Source organism: Lithobates pipiens, unplaced genomic scaffold (assembly GCF_037356315.1).
Source record: "Lithobates pipiens isolate NorthernLeopardFrog02 unplaced genomic scaffold, aLitPip1_a1.2 Scaffold_24, whole genome shotgun sequence".
Classification (NCBI taxonomy): domain Eukaryota; kingdom Metazoa; phylum Chordata; class Amphibia; order Anura; family Ranidae; genus Lithobates; species Lithobates pipiens.
Window position 1 is genome coordinate 12,044,810 of NW_027507786.1, and position 24,906 is coordinate 12,069,715.

Below are 24,906 nucleotides of genomic sequence, written 5' to 3' on the forward strand. Positions count from 1 at the left end.
TGGTCAAAATGGCACCAGACAGTGGAGCGGTTTGGTGCAACTTGGAAGACAGTCCATGAGCAAGCAGTTAGTCTTTTGGCCAGAGTTCGTTTCTGTTCTCAGCCCCCACTCGAGCTCTGCCCACCACCGACCCTCCATATTCCACCACCACATCGCTATTCAGCTATGTCGGCCCAGAATCCTTTGCGGCCCTCAGTATGGTTTTTTTTTTTTTTTTTTTCATCTTTGTGAAAATTGCTCCGGAGATATAAATAAGAGGCACGAGGGGCTTCCATATGACACTCAATATTGATAGACCTTGACGTGTTTTTTATGTCTATAAGAAAAGGCACCACGGGATGACTGGAAATCAATTTAGTAAGTCAAGCATAGCTGAGCACAGCGTATTCCATTACTAACTGCGGAATTACGTCCCTTCGCTTTGAAAATAGCTCATTTCTTTGTCCGTCTTTGGATTGGGGGGGGGGGGGGGGTCGGCAGGGCCAGGATCCTGCTGTAAACTGTTCATAAGCTTGCCCCAGGCAGTAGAAGGAGGTTGGATGTTTTTAAAAAGCATGTGACCACCCGGAAAATGTTCAGCCAAACAATTTGTACATTTTACAAGGTGCCTGCGGCCATCGATATCTACGTACATATCGGATACCCGGCCAACCCTCTGATCAGTAGAGCAATGGCCAAAATAATGTCAATTGGCCAGTAGACTTTTTCTCACATCTGTTTGGTAGGTTCAGATTCTTCTGATTGCTACAGAATCGGGACGCGGAAATCTAATATCCATCCCCCCTTGCTAGTAGCGGGTTGGACCCCCTTTGGCCTTCACTCATTGTGGAATAGGTTCAACAAGGTGTTGGAAACGTTCCTCAGAGATTTTGCTCCATAGTGACATGATAGCATCACACAGTTGCTGCAGATTTGTCGGCTGCACATCCATGATGCAATCTGCCCGTCCACCACATCCCAAAGGCCCTCTATTGGATGAGATGTGGTGAGTGTGGAGGCCATTGGATGAGATGTGGTGAGTGTGGGAGGCCATTGGAGGACAGGGACCTCATTGTCCAGTGGTGAGATGATTGGAGCTTTGTGACATGGGGCATTATCCTGCTGGAAGGAGCCATCAGAAGATGGGGACACTGTAGTCATAAAGGGATGGACATGGTCAGCAACAATACTCAGGTAGACCGTGGTGTATAAACCATGATCAGTTGGTACTAAGGGGCCCAAAGTGTGCCAAGAAAATATCCCCCACACCATTACACCCCCCTTCACCAGCCTGAACCGGTGATACCCCATCCCCCACACCATTACACCCCCACCACCAGCCTGAACCGGTGATACAAGGCAGGATGGATCGATGCACCAAATTCTGACCCCACCATCTGAATGTTGCAACTGAAATCCAGACTCATCAGACCAGGCAACGTTTTTTCAATCTTCTATTGTAAAATTCTGGTCATCCTGTGCCAATTGTAGCCTCAGTTTCCCATTCTGAGTGGCACCCGGTTTGGTCTTTTGCTGTTGTTAGCCCATCTGCTTCAAGGTTGGATGTGTTGTGTGTTTTCGAGGTGGTATTCTGCATACTTCGGATGTAACGAGTGGTTATTTGAGTTACTGTTGACTTTCTATCATCTGGAATCAGCCTGCCCATTCTCCTCTGACCTCAACAAGGCATTTTCCTCCACACAACTGCCGCTCACTGGATATTTCTCTTTTTTTCTCACCATTCTCTGTAAACCCGAGAGAAGGTTGTGTGTGAACATCCCAGAAATACTCAGACCAGCCCGTGTGGCACCAACAACCACGCCATGTTCTAAGTAACCTAAATCCCTTTTCCTCCCCAATCTTATTCTCGGTTTGAATTTCAGCAAGTCAACGTCAGCAATGGAATCATTCCCATTAACATTCACTTTGGACATGGACACAGAGAAACAAACAGCTATTTCTTAAGAATAGCAAAAGGTTGAAATCTGCAACAAAGTTTAAATCCTTGCAATGTACATAGATCACCAAGAAGGGAAATTTTTTTTTTCTCTAGAAAAGCTTTTTTTTTTTCTTTTTTCTTTATGCATATATGGCAAGAAATTCAACTTTTTTTATTTTTATTCCAAATTCTGTGGTGCCGCTTTTTTAAAAAAAAAATTTAAAATTTTTTATTTCTATATGGCAAGAAATTCAACTTTTTTTAATTTTTATTCCAAATTCTGTGGTGCCGCTTTTTTTTTTAATTTTTTAAATTTTTTATTTCTATATGGCAAGAAATTCAACTTTTTTAATTTTTTTTTATTCCAAATTCTGCTGTACACCTTTTTTTTAATGTATATATGGCAATAAATAAATAAAATTTCTTTTACTGCATAATCTTGATCTGATCACATGGGGAGTGTAAAATAAAATTCTAGTCCCATTTAAGGAAAAAATTAATAAGAAAAAAATAAAACCCTAGTTTATGTAGCAGCAGAATAAATATTAAACCCAGTCACTGCGTTAGTACAGCTTGGTGACTCGGCATTGGCTGCTGTTCGGGTTTATGTGTTTAGTTTATTGAACGTTCTCATTTTTGGAACACGCTGATTTTTATTTTATTTTTTTGTTCTATCAGGATTTTTTTTCTTTCCTCCTTTTTTTTTTTTTTTTTTTTGTAGATGCATACAAATTTCCAGAGTCAAGGTAATTAGTTCCAGCCCAACGCCTTTAACGAGTCAATGATTTTACAACTGCCAGGACTTCGGTAATGGAGAAGCGGGCGAGAGAATTTTGCACCGAGGGATAAAAACACCATCTCTCCTCTTCCCCGCACGCTCGTTCGATCACGTAGCCTCTTGTCATCACCTTTTTTTTTTTTTTTTTTATTCTTTTTTTTTTTTTTAAATAGCCTGCGAAGCCACATGCAGAGACAATGGCTTTGGAACGCGGCGACATTAAATCTTTTTCTTCAGATCTTCCTTTCTTTCGTCCCTGCCAAGGAGAAGCTCTACATCCCGCCATAATTACTTGGCAGAGAGAGCGATGCCGCGCCGTTCTGCAGAGTCAGAGCCTTTTTTTTTTTTTTTTTTTCCTTTTCAAGCATTTTGTTTAACCTCCAGAGCGGTGCGCACTGTTCCCTCGCAATGCTGAACAAATAACAAACCTTTAATGAGTTTACCGGTTTATTTGTGAAATGTACCTATTGTGGCGCATTGTTAAGGTAATTTTAGCACTATTACGAAACGCATTGAACAACAACTGTTAGAGAAATTTTAGAGTGGAAACGTTTTACAGATAAAACCAACTCAAATTAGAGAGGAGGAAGTTTTATACTCTACAGGGGTAGTTCTCAACCTCTTCAAGGCCAGGCCCCGGTACATTCTCCGAAACCTTTCATGGCCCAACAGTGAAGAATAAATGATATACTCGGGCAAGGAAAGTATGGACTGGACAAATATGTACTGGAATGCTAGAAGGCTCTCTAGACGGGGGGGGGGGGGCTAGGGGTCACTGGTGGAGGGGATGGAGTTGGTGGAGTGGGTTAGAGGGACGCTACAGCTGACTTGGTGGCCATGTAGGACGGCTTTTCTCAACCGTTTTTCAGCCACGGCACTCAAGGCACCCCCGTCTAAAATTTAAAAAACATAAAAGTTGCTTATCAATGGGAGAACTGAGACTGGGACAATGCTCATAACTGCCTTGATGAAATTAACGTCACATCGGAAGCCCCCCCCCCCCATCACATCAGAGGTCCCCATCAAACCAAAAGTTTCTCCATCACATCGAAGGTCCCCCCTCGTCATCTAAATCAGAGGCCCTCCCCATCTAAATCAGAGGCCCTCCCCATCTAAATCAGAGGCTCTCCTCATCTAAATCAGAGGCCCTCCCCATCTAAATCAGAGGCCCTCCCCATCAAATCAGAGGCCCTCCATCAAACAGAGGCCCCCTTCACATCAGAGGTCCTCCCATAACATCAGAAGTCCCTCCATCACAGCAGAGATTCCCACTTCCCTTTTCACATCAGAGGTGCCCCCATCTAATCAGAGGCCCCCCTTCCATCACATCAGAAGTCCCCCCATCACATCAGAGGTCCCCCCATCACACCAGACTGTGGCAAGCGAGAGTAGAAGATGTCTCGGGTTTGGTGGTCAGTGGAGTATAAAAAAAAAGATATAGCACCTGTGGTCAGCAGGAGGAGGAGGAATAGTGCCCCATCATTGCTGATAGTGGAAGGAATAACGCTCCATTGGTGATGTCAGTGGGAGGAATAGTGCACCATCATTGTTTCAATAGAAGGAATAGTGCCCCATCATTCATGTCAGTGGGAGGAATAGTGCCCCATCATAGGCAGCACAGTGGTGTAGTGGTTAGCACTTTCACCTAGCAGCAATAGGGTTGCTGGTTCAAATCCCGACCACGACACTATCTGCCTGGAGTTTGCATGTTCTCCCTGTGCCTGCGTGGGTTTCCTCCAGGTACTCCGGTTTCCTCCCACACTCCAAAGACATGCTGGTAGGTTAATTAGACCCTGTCCAAAAAATTGGCCATAGTATGTGTATTTCAATGTTGTATGTGTTGTAAGTGTGTCGGGACCCTACAGGTTAAAGGACCGTGTAAAAAGATGCAGATGGACACTGGTGGCAAGAAAGCGCCCTGAGGCGATTCAGTTCGCATAGGTAGCGCTATACAAGTCACTCATTCATTCATTCATTCATTCATTCATTGGTGTGGGAACAATAGTGCCCCATCATTGATGTCAGTGGGAGGAATAGTGCCCCATCATTGATGTCAGTGGGAGGAATAGTGCCCCATCATTGGTGTCTGGGAGCAATAGTGCCCCATCATTGATGTCAGTGGGAGTAATAGTGCCCCATCATTGTCTGTGGGAGGAATAGTCCCCTATTATTGGTGTCTATGGGAGAAATAGTCCCCTATCATTGGTATCTGTGGGAGGAATAGTGCCCCATCATTGGTGTCAGTGGGAGCAATAGTGACCCATCATTGATGTCAGTGAGAGGAATAGTGCACTATCATTGGTTTCAATAGAAGGAATAGTGCCTCATCATTGGTGTCAGAGGGAGGAATAGTGCCCCATCATTCATGTCAGTGCGAGCAATAGTCCCCCATCATTCTCTGTGGGAGGAATAGTCCCCTATCATTGGTGTCTGTGGGAGCAATAGTGACCCATCATTGATGTCTGTGGGAGGAATAGTGCCCTATCGTTGGTATCCGTGGGAGGAGTAGTGCCCAATTATTGGTGTTGGTGGGAGGAATAGTGCTCCATCATTGGTGTCAGTGAAGGAATAGTGCCCCATCCTTGGTATCCGTGGGAGGAGTAGTGCCCCATCAAGGTGTCAGTGGGAGGAATAGTGCCTCATATCAGTGGCTGGAACAATGCCCTAAGGGCCAGATAGGAGCAAGCCAAAGGGCCGTAGTTTGGAGACCACTGCTCTAAATCTTTGTGTCTGCCTATTCCCACCGATCCGCCATGCCCGTTGGACCACAGACCTTCCATTAAATAGAATAAGGAACGCTCTGCAGTAGGAGTGGCCACACAGAGCTCCTCGTCGTTAAAGCTCCCCCATGAGTGCCTGACCGTCAATGAGTACTCCATAAATAGTCATTTTTTCCTAATGGTTGCAGTTTTCTCTGAGCCTGCTGTGATTTTATAGCGTCTCTTCAATAATAGAATATATTAATGTGTGTATATCGATGATGTTATTCCATACATTGTTCTGCTGTCGTCTGCAGTAACTGCATTGACTGATTACCCTTCATGTGTCTCGTAGGCCCTGGCCGGCTATTTTGACGTGTTCTTCGAGAAGGATTGTCATACGCCAGTAAGTACATTCAGACGCCGGTCCAAATTAATTACGGCAAAGGCTGCGCTTAATTCGGTGCCCCAGGCTATGTGGGATTGAGCTGCTCTTTCCCTGTTGTAAGCATTAATGTGCGTGTATGTCATCGTGTAATAAAGTAATGTACCATGATATTACAAATACCGCTCTGTCTCCGCAGGTCGCCTTTTCCACCGGGCCGACGTGCACCAAAACTCACTGGAAGCAAACGGTTTTCCTTCTGGAGAAACCGATCGGCATCAAAGCAGGTAAAATTATGGGCGGTGTTTTAACTTTACATAAAAAAATGTAAGGGTGAGCGAACATCGGACGCCCTCCCATGTATCCAGGTCTGCCTCCAGGGTTGCTGAGCTGTCAGCACCCCCATGGCCGCTCCAAAGTTCTGGGGATTTAAAATCCTCTCTTTTCTCCGTGCAGCTATTTTGGATGGACCTGATCAATTCTGATTGGTCACAGCCAATCTTGTCCATCTCAGAAGCCCTGCGACAGAGAGGGGAGCAGGGATTTTTAATTCCTGGAACGCCGGAGCGGCTATGGGGGTGCTGAGAGCTTGACAACTCCAGTGGTAGACCAGGGTACAGGGGGGGGAGTATCTGGAGTTAGCTCACCTTTACAGAGTGCAGGGTCAGGTGTAGATCACCTGACTGTAAAGGATATGTGCAGTATCTCACAAAAGTGAGTACACCCTCACATTCTTGTAAATATTTTCTTCTATCTTTTCATGTGACGACACTGAAGAAATGACACATGTCTACAATGTAAAGTAGTGAGTGTACAGCTTGTAAATTTGATGTCCCCTCAAAATAACTCCACACACAGCCATTAATGTCTAAACCGCTGGCAACAAAAGTGAGTACACCCCTAAGTGAAAATGTCCAAATTTGGCCCAAAGTGTCAATATTTTCTGTGGCCACCATTATTTTCCAGCACTGCCTTAACCCTCTTGGGTATGAAGTTCACCTGAGCTTCACAAGTTACCACTGGAGTCCTCTTCCCCTCCCCCATGATGACATCACAGAGCTGGTGGATGTTGGAGACCTTGCGCTCCTCCACCTTCCGTTTGAGGATGTCCCACAGATGCTCAATAGGGTTTAGGTCTGGAGACATGCTTGGCCAGTCCATCACCTTTACCCTCAGCTTCTTTAGCAAGGCAGTGGTGTCTTAGAGGTGTATTTGGGGTGGTTATCATGTTGGAATACTGCCCTGTGGTCCAGTCTCTGAAGGGAGGGGATCATGCTCTGCTTCAGTATGTCACAGTACATGTTGGCATTCATGGTTCCCTCAATGATCTGTAGCCCCCCCAGTGCCGGCAGCACTCATGCAGCCCCAGACCATGACACTCCCACCACCATGCTTGACTGTAGACAAGACACACTTGTCTTTGTCCTCCTCACCTGGTTGCCCCCACACACGCTTGTCACCATCTGACCCAAATACGTTTATCTTGGTCTCATCAGACCACAGGACATGGTTCCAGTAATCCATCTCCTTAGTCTGCTTGTCTTCAGCAAACTGTTTGCGGGCTTTCTTGTGCATCATCTTTAGAATAAGTTTCCTTCTGGGACGACAGCCATGCAGACCAATTTGATGCAGTGTGCGGCGTATGGTCTGAGCACTGACAGGCTGACCCCCCACCCCTTCAACCTCTGCAGCAATGCTGGCAGCACTCATACGTCTATTTCCCAAAGACAACCTCTGGATATGACGCTGAGCACGTGACCTCAACTTCTTTGGTCGACCATGGCGAGGCCTGTTCTGAGTGGAACCTGTCCTGTTAAACCGCTGTATGGTCTTGGCCACCGTGCTGCAGATCAGTTTAAGGGTCTTGGCAATCTTCTTATAGCCTAGGCCATCTTTATGTAGAGCAACAATTCTTTTCTTTAGATCCTCAGAAAGTTCTTTGCCATGAGGTGCCATGTTGAACTTCCAGTGACCAGTATGAGAGCGTGAGAGCGATAACACCAAATTTAATACACCCTGCTCCCCATTCACACCCGAGACCTTGTAACATGAATAAGTCACATGACACCGGGGGAGGGAAAATGGCTAATTGGGCCCAATTTGGACATTTTAACTTAGGGGTGTACTCACTTTTAATGCCAGCGGTTTAGACATTAATGGCTGTTTGTTGAGTTATTTTGAGGGGACAGGAAATTTACACTGTTATACAAGCTGTACACTCACTACTTTACATTGTAGACAAGTGTCATTTCTTCAGTGTTGTCACATGAAAAGATAGGAGAAAAGATGTGAGGGGTGTACTCACTTTTGTCAGATACTGTATACCCAATCACTAGAATCACTCAGAAGCTTTAACCACTTCACGCCCAAGGTACGTGGATGAACATCCTTGGGTTTCAGTGGTATACCGGGATGATGGGTGCACCTACAGGCATCATCCCGGCATCGATCTCTTCACCTGGTGATTCTGTTTTTTTGCAGAAAAATTCTGAGTGGCTAATTAGCCAGGGGATCACTTCGGCTCTCCGATCCCATTGCAGTGCCGGGAGTGATGCCACCAGCAGCCATTTTTTAGCAAGAAAAAGGTAGATTTTTACATGTAGGATCGAAGTGTCAGAAATGGCCCGGATGGCAAGTGCTTTATATGATGGGCTGGAGTGAGCGATGTGCTGTCATTGCAATAAACCTCGGCTGGGGTTGACCGTCTTTGGTGTGTGGCCTGTTATTTGGATGGTGTATTATACTATTGTGCTTCTACGCTGTATGTTAAGCCCCAGTAGAGGCAAAGGGGGGAACCTATGTGGAGTTCCTGGTCTTGTGCTGAACAATAAAGTAAATTTTACCCTTTAGCAATGATGTGCAGCTCCAGACCTCTTTGGCTGTGGTGGGCTTCCTCTAAAGATTTTCCATTATTGCATTTAGAAATCTGACCATTTCTGCTGTTTGAAACTATATAAAGGATCAAAAATATTAAATCAACTTTACCGTTAAGCGTAAACACAGAAACGTCACATAGGAACCTCTGTTTAACGCATTTCGTCCTTTATGGGGCTTAACATATACAGTATATAAAAGCAATGTAGTACGATACAACATCCAAACAACAGACAGCATACCGAAAACGTTCAATGCCAGGCAAGGTTTATTAGAATGACAGAACTCCGCTCATGCCTACCCAAAGCCATGCCTCCAACATGTTTCACCCACAGCAGGGCTTAATCGTGGGGAGAATTTTCGGTGGGAGTGAGCGATGTGCTGTCATTGCAATAAGCCTTCGCTGACGTGGAATGTCTTTGGTGTGTGGCCTGTTATTTGGATGGTGTATTGTACTATTGTGCTTCTATGTTGTAGATGTTAAGCCCCAGTAGGGGGCGAAACACATAAGAGGGTGTCTGTGCTTGTACTGAACAGTAAAGTTGATTTGGTGTGCATCTCCAGAATGTTGCTGAAATATGTTGAAATACAAGTTTATTGCAAAGGCATTCTTTGGATGTGATGTACGTACTCTATAGATCAGCCATTCGCAACCAGGGTTCTGTGAAACTCTAGGGTTCCTCAAGGGCTGGCTAGGGGCCCCTCAAGCTGTGGCTAACTGACCTCCCATCCGATGGTGCCTGCATACTTCCAGGTCCAATGCAACCTGGCAGAGAAAGCGGCATGACTGCAAGGATGTCCTTCTGGCAACACCTGTAAAGGCGGCACTTACCACCACAGATGTAAGAGGCATTTTCCCCAATGACCCCTGATGGACTAATCTCACCAGGGGTAAATTTTCGATTATTGTACTTCGAAATCTGACCATTTCTGTTGTTTGAAAGGTTTTTCTAGAGTTCCCCTTAAAATTTGTAGCTCCTCTACCCTTGCTTTTTTTTTTTTTTTTTTTAATGGAACCTCATGCCTCTTTATCCCCCCCCCCGCCTCCTGGCGCTTCCTATATTCCCCTTTAATGACACATCTCCTCTCCTGCACAGCAGCAATCTCCATGTCTACCTGCCATCTCCGCGTCAGGAACACAAACCGGCGCGCCTGTCTCATCAATCTGGCCGCGTCTCTGACATGCTCATCCTGTACGTTGTGCTATGGGGGGCTCTGCGTTAAATACCGCACTGTCTGTCACACCCAGCGAGCAGCGATCGTCTGCCGCCAGCGGGGGGAGGAAGCATATTGTCCTCGTCCCACTGGCTGCCTCCGCATTGCAGTGCCTGGTACAGGCCGTCCTTCTCTCTCCATCATTCCTGGAGATCATATCGGCTCCTCGTCTGTTCTCCCTCACCCGTCTCCTTAACAAATATTCTTCCGGCCGATCGGTTTTATCATCGCAGCCTGTCAGTCCGCGCCCGGCTTCCTCCTGCCGCATATCCTTAGAAAACCCCAAAACAGGAGCACTCGTCTTTGTCACACATATGGAGAAATTTAGGAGTGAAGAGATCGAAGATAAAGTTTGGAGCACATCAAGGTCTCGATCTGTCTGAGAGCAAAGCCAAGGTCCCCGCAAGGTCCCCGCAAGGTCCCCAGCGAGCCCCGGCACTAGCTCTAGATCTGTCTGAATTTGCAGTTTAGCTACTGAAAAGAAAAACTGCATTATGACAAAAAAAAAAAGCTTTGAGCCTTCTTATAATGTGACCCTGTAATAAGAATTGTTTAGACCCTGCAATTTAATAAAGCCACTTTCAGATGTACCCCAATTACTGAATTCTCATACCGGCTTTAACCGTCATTTTAAATGTCCCAGCATTGACTCAGCAGCTCCGCTCCCCCCTTCCAACAGAGACTCAACATCTCTCCCCCCCCTCCCAACAGAGACTCAGCATCTCTCCCCCCCTCCCAACAGAGACTCGGCATCTCTCCCCCCCTCCCAACAGAGACTCGGCATCTCTCCCCCGTCCCAACAGAGACTCGGCATCTCTCCCCCGTCCCAACAGAGACTCGGCATCTCTCCCCCGTCCCAACAGAGACTCGGCATCTCTCCCCCGTCCCAACAGAGACTCGGCATCTCTCCCCCGTCCCAACAGAGACTCGGCATCTCTCCCCCGTCCCAACAGAGACTCGGCATCTCTCCCCCGTCCCAACAGAGACTCGGCATCTCTCCCCCGTCCCAACAGAGGCTCGGCATCTCTCCCCCGTCCCAACAGAGGCTCGGCATCTCTCCCCCGTCCCAACAGTGGCTCGGCATCTCTCCCCCGTCCCAACAGAGGCTCGGCATCTCTCCCCCGTCCCAACAGAGGCTCGGCATCTCTCCCCCGTCCCAACAGAGGCTCGGCATCTCTCCCCCGTCCCAACAGAGGCTCGGCATCTCTCCCCCGTCCCATCAGAGGCTCGGCATCTCTCCCCCGTCCCAACAGAGGCTCGGCATCTCTCCCCCGTCCCAACAGAGGCTCGGCATCTCTCCCCCGTCCCAACAGAGGCTCGGCATCTCTCCCCCGTCCCATCAGAGGCTCGGCATCTCTCCCCCGTCCCAACAGAGGCTCGGCATCTCTCCCCCGTCCCAACAGAGGCTCGGCATCTCTCCCCCGTCCCAACAGAGGCTCGGCATCTCTCCCCCGTCCCAACAGAGGCTCGGCATCTCTCCCCCCGTCCCAACAGAGACTCGGCATCTCTCCCCCCTCCCAACAGAGACTCGGCATCTCTCCCCCCCTCCCAACAGAGACTCGGCATCTCTCCCCCCCTCCCAACAGAGACTCGGCATCTCTCCCCCCCTCCCAACAGAGACTCGGCATCTCTCCCCCCCTCCCAACAGAGACTCGGCATCTCTCCCCCCCTCCCAACAGAGACTCGGCATCTCTCCCCCCCTCCCAACAGAGACTCGGCATCTCTCCCCCCCCCTCCCAACAGAGACTCGGCATCTCCCCCCCCTCCCAACAGAGACTCGGCATCTCCCCCCCCTCCCAACAGAGACTCGGCATCTCTCCCCCCCTCCCAACAGAGACTCAGCATCTCTTCCCCCCCCTCCCAACAGAGACTCAGCATCTCTCCCCCCTCCTCCCAACAGAGACTCAGCATCTCTCCCCCCCTCCCAACAGAGACTCAGCATCTCTCCCCCCCTCCCAACAGAGACTCAGCATCTCTCCCCTTCCCAACAGAGACTCAGCATCTCTCCCCTTCCCAACAGAGACTCAGCATCTCTCCCCCCTCCACACCCCAATTCCCAGCAAAGACTCAGAATCTCAGCTCCTCCCTCCGAGCAGAGACTCAGCTGCTCATCCCCCCCCCACCTCCATTCCAAGCGAAGACTCAGCATCTCAGCTTCCCTCTTCAGACTCGGCATCTCAGCTTCCCTTTCCAAGCCGAGACTCAGCAGCTCCCCCTGTCCAACAAAGACTCAGCAGATCAGCTCCCCTCTGCCAGCAGAGATTCAGAAGCTTAGTTCCCCCCTCCCAGCAGAGACGCAGCATCTCTCCCCCGTCCCAACAGAGACTTAGCATCTCCCCCCCCGTCCCAACAGAGACTCAGCATTTCCCCCCCCTCCCAACAGAGACTCAGCATCTCCCCCCCCCCCGTCCCAACAGAGACTCAGCATCTCCCCCCCCGTCCCAACAGAGACTCAGCATCTCCCCCCCCCGTCCCAACAGAGACTCAGCATCTCCCCCCCCCCGTCCCAACAGAGACTCAGCATCTCCCCCCCCCCCCCCGTCCCAACAGAGACTCAGCATCTCCCCCCCGTCCCAACAGAGACTCAGCATCTCTTCCCCCCTCCCAACAGAGACTCAGCATCTCTTCCCCCCCTCCCAACAGAGACTCAGCATCTCTTCCCCCCCCCTCCCAACAGAGACTCAGCATCTCTTCCCCCCCCCTCCCAACAGAGACTCAGCATCTCTTCCCCCTCCCTCCCAACAGAGACTCAGCATCTCTTCCCCCTCCCTCCCAACAGAGACTCAGCATCTCTTCCCCCCCCCCCCCTCCCAACAGAGACTCGGCATCTCTTCCCCCCCCCCCCCTCCCAACAGAGACTCGGCATCCCTCCCCCGTCCCAAAAGAGGCTCATCATCTCTCCCCCGTCCCAACAGAGGCTCAGCATCTCTCCCGGCCCCTCCCAACAGAGACTCCGCATCTCTCCCGCCCCCTCCCAACAGAGACTCAGCATCTCTCCCGCCCCCTCCCAACAGAGACTCAGCATCTCCCCCGCCCCGTCCCAACAGAGACTCAGCATCTCCCCCCCCGTCCCAACAGAGACTCAGCATCTCCCCCCCGTCCCAACAGAGACTCAGCATCTCCCCCCCCCGTCCCAACAGAGACTCAGCATCTCCCCCCCCCCGTCCCAACAGAGACTCAGCATCTCCCCCCCCCGTCCCAACAGAGACTCAGCATCTCCCCCCCCCGTCCCAACAGAGACTCAGCATCTCCCCCCCCCACATCCCAACAGAGACTCAGCATCTCCCCCCCCGTCCCAACAGAGACTCAGCATCTCCCCCCCCCGTCCCAACAGAGACTCAGCATCTCCCTCCCCCGTCCCAACAGAGACTCAGCATGTCTCCCGCCCCGTCCCAACAGAGACTCAGCATGTCTCCCGCCCCCTCCCAACAGAGACTCAGCATCTCTTCCCCCCCTCCCAACAGAGACTCAGCATCTCTTCCCCCCCTCCCAACAGAGACTCAGCATCTCTTCCCCCCCCTCCCAACAGAGACTCCGCATCTCTTCCCCCCCCCCCCCTCCCAACAGAGACTCAGCATCTCTTCCCCCCCCCTCCCAACAGAGACTCGGCATCTCTCCCCCGTCCCAACAGAGACTCGGCATCTCTCCCCCGTCCCAAAAGAGGCTCGGCATCTCTCCCCCGTCCCAAAAGAGGCTCAGCATCTCTCCCCCGTCCCAACAGAGGCTCAGCATCTCTCCCGGCCCCTCCCAACAGAGACTCCGCATCTCTCCCGCCCCCTCCCAACAGAGACTCCGCATCTCTCCCGCCCCCTCCCAACAGAGACTCAGCATCTCTCCCGCCCCCTCCCAACAGAGACTCAGCATCTCTTCCCCCCCCTCCCAACAGAGACTCAGCATCTCTTCCCCCCCCTCCCAACAGAGACTCAGCATCTCTTCCCCCCCCTCCCAACAGAGACTCAGCATCTCTTCCCCCCCCCCCCTCCCAACAGAGACTCAGCATCTCTCCCCCCCCCCTCCCAACAGAGACTCAGCATCTCTCCCCCGTCCCAACAGAGACTCGGCATCTCTCCCCCGTCCCAACAGAGACTCGGCATCTCTCCCCCGTCTCAACAGAGACTCGGCATCTCTCCCCCGTCCCAACAGAGACTCGGCATCTCTCCCCGTCCCAACAGAGACTCGGCATCTCTCCCCCGTCCCAACAGAGACTCGGCATCTCTCCCCCGTCCCAACAGAGACTCGGCATCTCTCCCCCGTCCCAACAGAGACTCGGCATCTCTCCCCCCTCCCAACAGAGACTCGGCATCTCTCCCCCCTCCCAACAGAGACTCGGCATCTCTCCCCCCTCCCAACAGAGACTCGGCATCCTCTCCCCCCTCCCAACAGAGACTCGGCATCTCTCCCCCCTCCCAACAGAGACTCGGCATCTCTCCCCCCTCCCAACAGAGACTCGGCATCTCTCCCCCCTCCCAACAGAGACTCGGCATCTCTCCCCCCTCCCAACAGAGACTCGGCATCTCTCCCCCCTCCCAACAGAGACTCGGCATCTCTCCCCCCCTCCACACCCCAATTCCCAGCAAAGACTCAGCTGCTCACCCCCCCCACCTCCATTCCAAGCAATTCCAAGCAAAGACTCAGCATCTCAGCTTCCCTTTCCAAGCCGAGACTCAGCAGCTCCCCCTGTCCAACAAAGACTCAGCAGATCAGCTCCCCTCTGCCAGCAGAGATTCAGAAGCTTAGTTCCCCCCTCCCAGCAGAGATTCAGCAGCCCAGCTTTCCCCCTACAGGAGAAACACAGCAGCTCAGCTCCCCCCTACAGCAGAAAATCGGCAACTCAGCTCCCCCTCCCAGCAGAATCTTGGCAGCTCAACTTCCCCTCCCAGCAGAGACTCAGCAGCTCATCTCTTCCCTTCTCTTCCCTTCTAGCAGAGACTTGGCTGCCTAGCTTCCCCCTCCCAGCAGCTCAGATCCCCCCTCCCAGCCAAGATGCAGCAGCTCACCCTCCACCCCATTCTTTGCAAAGATTTGGCACCTCAGCTTCCCTCTCCAAGCAGAGACTCAGCAGCTCTCTCTGTCTAGCAGAGATTTAGCAGCTTAGCTCCCCTCTGCCAATAGAGATTCGGAAGCTCAGCCCCCCACCCCTCCTCCCAACAGAGAATCGGCAGCCCAGCTCCCCCCTTCCAGCAGAAAGTCAGCAGCTCAGCTCCCCCTCCCAGCAGACTCAGTAACTCACTTCCCCTTCACAGCAGAGACTCAGCTGCTCATCCCCACCCCAATTCCCAGGAAAGACTCGGCTTCTCAGCTTCTCTCTCCAAGCTGAGATTTAGCAGCTCCCCCTGTCCAGCAGAGACTCGGCAGCTGAGCTTCCCTCTGCCGACAGAGATCCAGAAGCTTAGTTCCACCCTGCCAACTGAGACTCAGCATCCCAGCTTTCCCCCTACAGCAGAAACTCAGCAGCTCAGCTCCCCCTCCCAGCAGAGACTCAGCAGCCCAGTTCTTCCCACCAAGCAGAGGCTCAGCAGTTCACCCCCATCCCATTCTTTGCAAAAGTCATCAGCTCAGCTCCCCCTCCCAGCAAAGACTCAGCAACTCAACTCCCCTCCCAGCTGAGACTCGGCAGCTCAACTGCCCCTCCCAGCTGAGACTCGGCAGCTCAACTGCCCCTCTCAGCTGAGACTCGGCAGCTCAACTGCCCCTCTCAGCTGAGACTCGGCAGCTCAACTGCCCCTCTCAGCTGAGACTCGGCAGCTCAACTGCCCCTCTCAGCTGAGACTCGGCAGCTCAACTGCCCCTCTCAGCTGAGACTCGGCAGCTCAACTGCCCCTCTCAGCTGAGACTCGGCAGCTCAACTGCCCCTCTCAGCTGAGACTCGGCAGCTCAACTGCCCCTCTCAGCTGAGACTCGGCAGCTCAACTGCCCCTCTCAGCTGAGACTCGGCAGCTCAACTGCCCCTCTCAGCTGAGACTCGGCAGCTCAAACTCTCCCTCCCAGCAGAGACTCGGCAGCTCAACTCCCCCTCCCAGCTGAGACTCGGCAGTTCAACTCCCCCTCCCAGCTGAGACTCGGCAGCTCAACTCCCCCTCCCAGCAGAGACTCGGCAGCTCAACTCCCCCTCCCAGCTGAGACTCGGCAGCTCAACTCCCCCTCCCAGCTGAGACTCGGCAGCTCAACTCCCCCTCCCAGCTGAGACTCGGCAGTTCAACTCCCCCTCCCAGCTGAGAGTCGGCAGCTCAACTCCCCCTCCCAGCTGAGAGTCGGCAGCTCAACTCCCCCTCCCAGCTGAGAGTCGGCAGCTCAACTCCCCCTCCCAGCAGAGACTCGGCAGCTCAACTCCCCCTCCCAGCAGAGACTCGGCAGCTCAACTCCCCCTCCCAGCTGAGACTCGGCAGCTCAACTCCCCCTCCCAGCTGAGACTCGGCAGCTCAACTCCCCCTCCCAGCTGAGACTCGGCAGCTCAACTCCCCCTCCCAGCTGAGACTCGGCAGCTCAACTCCCCCTCCCAGCGGAGACTCGGCAGCTCAACTCCCCCTCCCAGCGGAGACTCGGCAGCTCAACTCCCCCTCCCAGCGGAGACTCGGCAGCTCAACTCCCCCTCCCAGCGGAGACTCGGCAGCTCAACTCCCCCTCCCAGCGGAGACTCGGCAGCTCAACTCCCCCTCCCAGCGGAGACTCGGCAGCTCAACTCCCCCTCCCAGCGGAGACTCGGCAGCTCAACTCCCCCTCCCAGCGGAGACTCGGCAGCTCAACTCCCCCTCCCAGCGGAGACTCGGCAGCTCAACTCCCCCTCCCAGCGGAGACTCGGCAGCTCAACTCCCCCTCCCAGCGGAGACTCGGCAGCTCAACTCCCCCTCCCAGCGGAGACTCGGCAGCTCAACTCCCCCTCCCAGCGGAGACTCGGCAGCTCAACTCCCCCTCCCAGCGGAGACTCGGCAGCTCAACTCCCCCTCCCAGCGGAGACTCGGCAGCTCAACTCCCCCTCCCAGCGGAGACTCGGCAGCTCAACTCCCCCTCCCAGCGGAGACTCGGCAGCTCAACTCCCCCTCCCAGCGGAGACTCGGCAGCTCAACTCCCCCTCCCAGCGGAGACTCGGCAGCTCAACTCCCCCTCCCAGCGGAGACTCGGCAGCTCAACTCCCCCTCCCAGCGGAGACTCGGCAGCTCAACTCCCCCTCCCAGCGGAGACTCGGCAGCTCAACTCCCCCTCCCAGCGGAGACTCGGCAGCTCAACTCCCCCTCCCAGCGGAGACTCGGCAGCTCAACTCCCCCTCCCAGCGGAGACTCGGCAGCTCAACTCCCCCTCCCAGCGGAGACTCGGCAGCTCAACTCCCCCTCCCAGCGGAGACTCGGCAGCCTAGCTCTCCCCTTCCAGCGGAGACTCGGCAGCCTAGCTCTCCCCTTCCAGCGGAGACTCGGCAGCCTAGCTCTCCCCTTTCCAGCGGAGACTCGGCAGCCTAGCTCTCCCCTTTCCAGCGGAGACTCGGCAGCCTAGCTCTCCCCTTTCCAGCAGAGACTCGGCAGCCTAGCTCTCCCCTTCCCAGCAGAGACTCGGCAGCCTAGCTCTCCCCTTCCCAGCAGAGACTCAGCAGCTCAGCCCCCCTCGCCAAGTAGAGATTTGAAGACTCAGTAGCACAGCTTCTTTCTCCTAGCAGATACTCAGCTCCCCCCTCCCAGCAGAGACCCAGCATCTCACTCCCCCCTCCCAACAGAGGATCAGCTTCTCCCTTCCAGCAGAGACGCAGCAGCTCAGCTCTCTCCTCTGAGCAAAGATTTAGCAGCTCAGGTCATTCTACTTCCCAGCAGTTTGGCTTTCCCTGGCCAACTCTCGCAGCAGTGGCAGCTCAACTCCCCACCACCCAGCAGCAACTCCACAGCATCTTTGCTCAGCTCAGCTCACCCATCTTCCTCCTCTCAGCAGCCTGATCCCTGTTCTCACCCCTCCCAGCAGTGTCTCAGTAGCTTCACAACCCCTTCCAGGATTGACTTAGCAGCTTAGCTTTGCCTGCTCCCATCTTCCAGCCTAGTAGGTTGTTTCACCCTTTCAGCAACTTCGACCACCCAGTAGAGACTCAGCAGTTCAGTTCACCCTGCTCCCCCTCCCAGTAGTAGCTCAGTTACACCCTTACAAGGAATAGACAATAGCAATAGGAATCAAGTAACTGATCAGCAGATTACACATCTAAGGTCAACATTATCCAGTGGCCAGCAGGGAGGAGCATGCACATGTAAAGGGATGCCAGGCATTTGTTTCATATAAAACTTGAAGCAGAGGGCTGTGAAGTTTTCTCCTACCAAACACAATCTTCTTATGGAATGAAGACCAGCAGATTTAAAATGTGAATAGATCTGTTTAAATGTACACTTCAGTCAAAGGTCAGGCCTCAAAGTAACTACTGTGCCTTGAAAAAGTATTCATACCCCTTGAAATTTCCCACATTTTGTCATGTTACAACCAAAAACGTAAATGTACTTCATTGGGATTTTATGTGATAGACCAACACAAAGTGGCACATAATTGTGAAGTGGAAGGAAAATTATAAATTATATAAATATGTGAAAATTGTAGGGGGGGGGGGGGCCTTTGTATTCAGCCCCCTTTACTCTGATACCCATCACTAAAATCTGGTGGAACCAATTGCCTTCAGAAGTCACCTAATTAGTAAATAGAGTCCACCTGTGTGTCATTTACTCTCAGTATAAATACAGCTGTTCTGTGAAGCCCTCAGAGGTTTGTTGGTGAACCTTAGTGAACAAACGGCATCATAAAGGCCAAGGAACACAGCAGACAGGTCAGGGATAAAGTTGTGGAGAAGTATAAAGCAGGGTTAGGTTATAAAAAAATCTCCCAAGCTTTGAACATCTCACGGAGCTCTGTTCAATCCATCATCTGAAAATGGAAAGAGTATGGCACAACTGCAAACCTACCAAGACATGGCCGCCCACCTAAACTGACCGGCCCGGGCAAGGAGAGCATTCATCAGAGAAGAGCCAAGAGGTCCATGGTGACTCTGGAGGAGCTGCAGAGATCCACAGCTCAGGGGGGAGAATCTGTCCACAGGACAACTATTAGTCGTCTCTCCACAAATCTGCCCTTTATGGAAGAGTGACAAGAAGAAAGACATTGGTGAAAGAAAGTCATAAGAAGTCCTGTTTGCAGTTTGTGAGAAGCCATGTGGAGGAGGGGGCAGCAAACATGTGGAAGAAGGTGCTCTGGTCAGATGAGACCAAAATTCAACTTTTTGGCCTAAAAGAAAAACGCTATGTGTGGGGAAAACTAACACTGCCCATCCCCCTGAACACACCATCCCCACCGTGAAACATGGTGGTGGCAGCCTCATGTGGTGGGGATGGTTTTCTTCAGCAGGGAAAGGGAAGCTGGTCAGAGTTGATGAGAAGATGAATGGAGACAAATACAGGACAATCTTAGAAGAAAACCTTTTAGCCCTTGTACACACGGTCGGAGACTCCAACAGAATGTGTCCGATCGGACCGTTTTGTCGGATATTCCGACTGTGTGTGTGGTCTACATCAGACTGTTTCTATCGGAGTATCCGACGGACCAAGTTTTCCAACTTGTTGGTAAAATTTTCAGACAAAATGCTTCGATCAGACATACTCCGATAATGTGTAGAGAATTCCGATCGGACAAAGTGCCACGCATGCTCAGATCAAATTCCTACACCAAAGCTATTGGCTACTAGCGTGAACGTAGTCCCGTCGTAACGAAATAACGTCATCACGTCGGATTTTCCGACAACTTTGTCCGACCGTGTGTATGCAACAGTTTCGGACAAAATCCGATGGATTTGGTTGTCGGAATCTCCGACCCGTGTGTACGGGGGCTAAGAGTCTGCAAAAGACTTGAGACCGGGGCGGAGGTTCCCCTTCCAGCAGGACAACGACCCGAAACATCCAGCCAGAGCTACAATGGAATGGTTTAGATCAAAGCATATTCATGTGTTAGAATGGCCCAGTCACAGTCCAGACCTAAATCCCATTGAGAATCTGTGGCAAGACTTGAAAATTTCTGTTCACAGACGCTCTCCATCCAATCTGACAGAGCTTGAGATATTTTACAAAGAAGAAGAATGGGCAGAAATGTCCTCTAGATGTGTAAAGCTGGTAGAGACACCCCAAAAAGACTTGCAGCTGTAATTGCAGAGAAAAGGGGGTTCTACAAAGTATTGACTCCGGGGGGCGCCATACAAATGCCCCATCCCCCACACTTTTCACATATTTGTAAAAAAAAAAATTGAAAACCATTTATCATTTTCCTTCCACTTCACAATTATGTGCCACTTTGTGTTGGTCTATCGCATAAAATCCCAATAAAATACATTTATGTTTTTTTGGTTGTAACCTGACAAAATGTGGAACATTTCAAGGGGTATGAATACTTTTTCAAGGCGCTGTATCGAAGCAAAGCTCCTCTGCTCGGGGCTTTAGTTTCATCCAGCCCGGTAATTCTCCTGCCTCCTCTTTGGATACATTTGGGGGGGGGGGGGGGGGGTACATCACTACTACCCCCTGAGCCTCCCGTAGGCTCCACCTAAATCCCTTTCCCTTTTTTCCCCCTCCAGCTTTCGGCTAATTACATTGACTTCAATGACTTTCAAAGGAAGGCAAATCTCTTTTTATGGTTTATCCACCAAGAATAGGTTTGGTTTGGACGCCCGTCGCTCGTCAGCGGCGACTTTATGGGGGTAAATTCCCAGGCTGCCGTTTGCTGACAAGCATAACGGATCGGGGTGAGCCGCACGCGCAGCGCAAAGGCGCCGGCATCTGCTGTGAAATCTGTGCGGTCGTGTCCTCAATATGCTGAGGATCTTTCAGAGGAGCACCACGCTGGCTAGATTGCTGGCCCCGGAGTTCAGGCGACTTGGCAAACCTTCGTTGTAGGTCGCGGCAGAATTTATCGCCCCGGAGCAAAGACTTAGCCGCTGTACGTCGCGGTTTATTTTAGGTTTTGGAAAAAAAAAAAACTGTTAAAGGGACATTGTTACTCAATAATAAATATATGTAAGGGACTCCAAACACAGGGAAATGTGACTGTGTAACCTTTGTATGATCGGACACAGATCAGCCTCTGCTGCGGCCTCTTTTCTTGCGATTTGCTGCAAAGTTACAATGTTGCAGTCCGATCGATTTGTGTCAATGTAACGCTTCCTGGTATTTACAGAGCATCTGCAAAGTATTCACAGCGCTTCACTTTTTCCACGTTTTGTTATGTTACAGCTTTATTCCAAATTAGATTAACCACTTCAATACCGGGCACTTAAACACCTTCCTGCCCAGACCAATTTTGAGCTTTCAGCGCTGTCGCACTTTGAATGACAATTGCGCGGTCGTGCTACACTGTACCCAAATGAAATTTTTATCATTTTTTTCCCACAAATAGAGCTTTCTTTTGGTGGTATTTGATCACCTCTACGGTTTTTATTTTTTGCTAAACAAATAAAAAAATACCGAAAATTTTGAAAAAAAAAATGTTTTTTTTTGTTTCAGTTTCAAAACTTTGCAAATAAGTAAGTTTTCTCCTTCACTGATGGGCACTGATGGGGTTACACTGATGGGCAATGATAAGGCGGCACTGATGGGCACCGATGAGGTGGCACCAATGAAGTGGCACTGAGGTGGCATTGATGGACACCGATATGTGGCACTGATAGGCGGCACTGATGGGTGGCACTGATAGGCGACACGGGCACTGATAGGTGGCACAAATTGGCACGGATTGGCATGGATGGGCATGGATAGGTGGCACAGGTGGGCATGGGTAGGCGGCACAGGTGGGCATGGGTAGGCGGCACAGGTGGGCATGGGTAGGCGGCACAAGTGGGCATGGGTAGGCACTGATAGGCGGCACAGATGGGAACTGATAGGCGGCATTGTATTATAATATATTGTACTAATGGATGCCAATCAGTGCCAATCAATAATGCATGCCAATCAGTGATGTCCATTGTGGGCACTGATTGGCATCCATTATGGGCACTGATTGACATCCATTGTGGCACTGACTGGAATCCCTGGTGGTCTAGGGTGGCATACCTTGTCCTTGGCATCTCTGGTGGCGTCCCTGGTGGTCCAGTGTGGGCATCCTCGGGGGGGCTGTGCTGATAATCGATCAGCACAGACCCCCCTGTCAGAGGAGCAGCCGATCGGCTCTCCTCTACTCGCGTCTGACAGACGCGAGTGAGAAAAAGCCGATCACCGGCTTTTCCTATTTACACTGATCAGCCGTGATTGGACACGGCTGATCACGTGGTAAAGAGTCTCCGTCGGAGACTCTTTACCGAGATCGTAGTTGCCGGGTGTCAGACTGACACCCCGCAACAACGATCGCCGCGATGCGCGCCCCCGGGGGCGCGCAGCGGCTCATAATCCTGATCACGTCATATGACGTCCGGTCAGGATTATGAAACCACTTTGCAGCCGTCTATTTGCTATAGGGCGGGCGGCAAGTGGTTAAATTCATTATTTTCCTCCAAATTTTACAAACACCCCCCCATAATGACAACGTGAAAGACGTTTGTTTGAATTCTTTGCAAATTTATTACAAATAAAAAATCCCATGTACGTAAGTATCACAGCCTTTGCTATGACACTCAGAATTGAGTCTCAGGTGCCTCCTGTTTCCACTGATCATCCTTGAGATGTTTCTACAACTTGATTGGAGCCCACCTGGGGTAACCTCAGCTGATTGGACAGGATTTGGAGAGGCGCACACCTGTCTATAGAAGGTCCCCACAGGTAACAGTGCATGTCAGAGCACAATCCAAGCAATGAAGTCCAAGGGATTGTCTGTAGACCTCCGAGACAGGATTGTATGGAGACACAGAGCGGGGGAAGGGTACAGAAACACTTCTGCAGCATTGAAGGTCCCAATGAGTACAGCGACCTCCATCATCCATAATTGGAAGAAGTTTGGAATCTCCAGCCACCGGCCAAACTGAGTGATCGGGGGAGAAGGGCCTTCATGCAAAATGGCAGGATTGACTAACCACAAGCCAGAATTAAGATCGCCGGGAGAAATATCAACAACCTGAGATATGCAGACGATACCACGCTAATGGCAGAAAGTGAAGATCTAAAGAGTCTCTTAACCACTTGCTTCCCGGGCACCTAAACCCCCCCCCCCCCCCCCCTCCTGCCCAGACCAATTTTCAGCTTTCAGCGCTGTCGCTCTTCGAATGACAATTGCGCGGTCTTGCAACGCTGTACCCAAATGAATCATTTTTATCATTTTTTTCCACACATAGAGCTTTCTTTTGGTGGTATTTGATCATATTTTGGGTTTTTTATTTTTTGTTAAAAAATAAATAAAGACCACATTTTTTAAAAATAAATACAAAACCGTTTTATATTTTGTTAATAAGTTTGGCAAACAGGTATTTTTTCGCCTTCATTGATGTACGCTGATGAGGCCGCACTGATGGGCACCCATAGGCTACATTGATAGGCACTGATAAGGCGGTACTGGTGGGCACTAATAGGCGGTACTGGTGGGCACTGACTGATAGGTGGCATTGGTGGGCACTGAGAGGTGGCACTGATGGGTGGCACTGATAAGCAGCACTGAAGGGCATTGATAGGTGGCAATGACGGGTGGCACTGATAAGCAGCACTGAAAGGCATTGATGGGTGGAACTGAAGGCCACTGATAGCTGGCGCTGATGGGTGGCAATGATTGGCATGGATAGGCGCTGGTAGGTGACACTGATAGGCAGCACTGCTAGGTGGCACTGATGAGGCTCTGATTGGCACCACTGGTGGGCATTGATAGGTGGCAATTGTGGGCACTGATTGCTGCCACTTGTGTACTGTGGGCACCGATTCGTGGCACTGGCAGGTGGTACTGGTGGGCACATGAGGCTCTTCCTCTTCGGGACCGATGTCCCGGCAAACAGAAGCCGGTGATCGGCTTTTTTTTCTCCTCGCGCTGTCAGCGTGAGAAGAAAAAAAGACGATTACCAATCCTCTCTTTACATCACGTGATCAGCTGTCATTGGCTGACACCTAATCACGGGGTAAGGGGCCAGGATCGGATCTGTGATCGCCCGAGTCTCGTTGATGCGCGTCCCCTTCAGGGTGGCGTGGCGAGCCTGCTAAGGGGAGGACGTCAATAGACTTCCTCCCGGCAAAGAAGATCCGCGCTGTAGCCGTCATTCAGCTATAACGCGGAACTGAAGGAGTTCATGAAGGTGAATGAGGGGGAGCGCAAAAGCGGGCCTGAAATTGAACATTAAGAAGACGAAGATCATGACAACCGGTTCCATCACTCCTTGGGAAATATAAGGAGAAGAAATGGGAACGGTGATAGATTTTATCTTCCTAGGCTCCGAGATCATGGCAGAGGGTGTAGCCATAAAATTAAGAGACGCTTGCTTCTTGGGAGGAAAGCAATGGCAAACCTAGACAACATTAAAATAAAGCAAAAACATCACCCTACCGACAAATAGCCGTATAGTCAAAGCTATAGTATTTCCAGTAGTAACCTATGGCTTTGAAAGTTGGACCATAAGGAAGGTTGAACACTGAAGAATTGATGCTTTTGAACTATGGCGATGGAGAAGACTCTTAAAAGTCCATTGGAGGGCAAGAAGATCAAACCAGTCAATCCTGAAGGAAATCAACCCTGAATATTCACTGGAAGGACAGATCCAGAAGCTGAAACTCGAATACTTTGGCCACCCAATGCGAAGAGAGGACTCATTGGAAAAGACCCCGATGTTGGGAAACATGGAAGGAAAAAAGGAGAAGAGGACGACAGAATAGAAAATGGATAAATAGCATCATCAAAACAATGAAGATGAAATGAAGCAAGCTCCGGGAGGTAGAGGAGGACAGAAAAGCCTGGCACACTATGGTACATGGGGTCACCAAGAGTTGGGCGCGAGTAAACAAATGAACAACAATTTTTTACTAAAATTTTGAGTTTCATAAACTGCTGGGCTAGTATTGCGTGACATAAAAAATTGGACCTACCGCTATTTTATTCTCTGGAGTGTTTGCTTTCAGAAAATACACTGTGTTCGGGGGTT

At 51.0% G+C, this 24,906-nt stretch overlaps 1 protein-coding gene across 1 annotated transcript in view; it reads left to right on the plus strand.

Annotated features, from left to right (window-relative positions):
* The window catches only part of PRMT3 (protein arginine methyltransferase 3), a 142,474-nt gene that overhangs the window by 103,323 nt on the left and 14,245 nt on the right, over positions 1–24,906 (plus strand). The window contains exons 9-11 of the mRNA XM_077453436.1: positions 2,640–2,664; positions 5,751–5,801; positions 5,980–6,067. Of these exons, the coding sequence (XP_077309562.1) occupies positions 2,640–2,664; positions 5,751–5,801; positions 5,980–6,067 (164 nt within the window). The remainder of the gene's footprint in view (positions 1–2,639; positions 2,665–5,750; positions 5,802–5,979; positions 6,068–24,906) is intronic.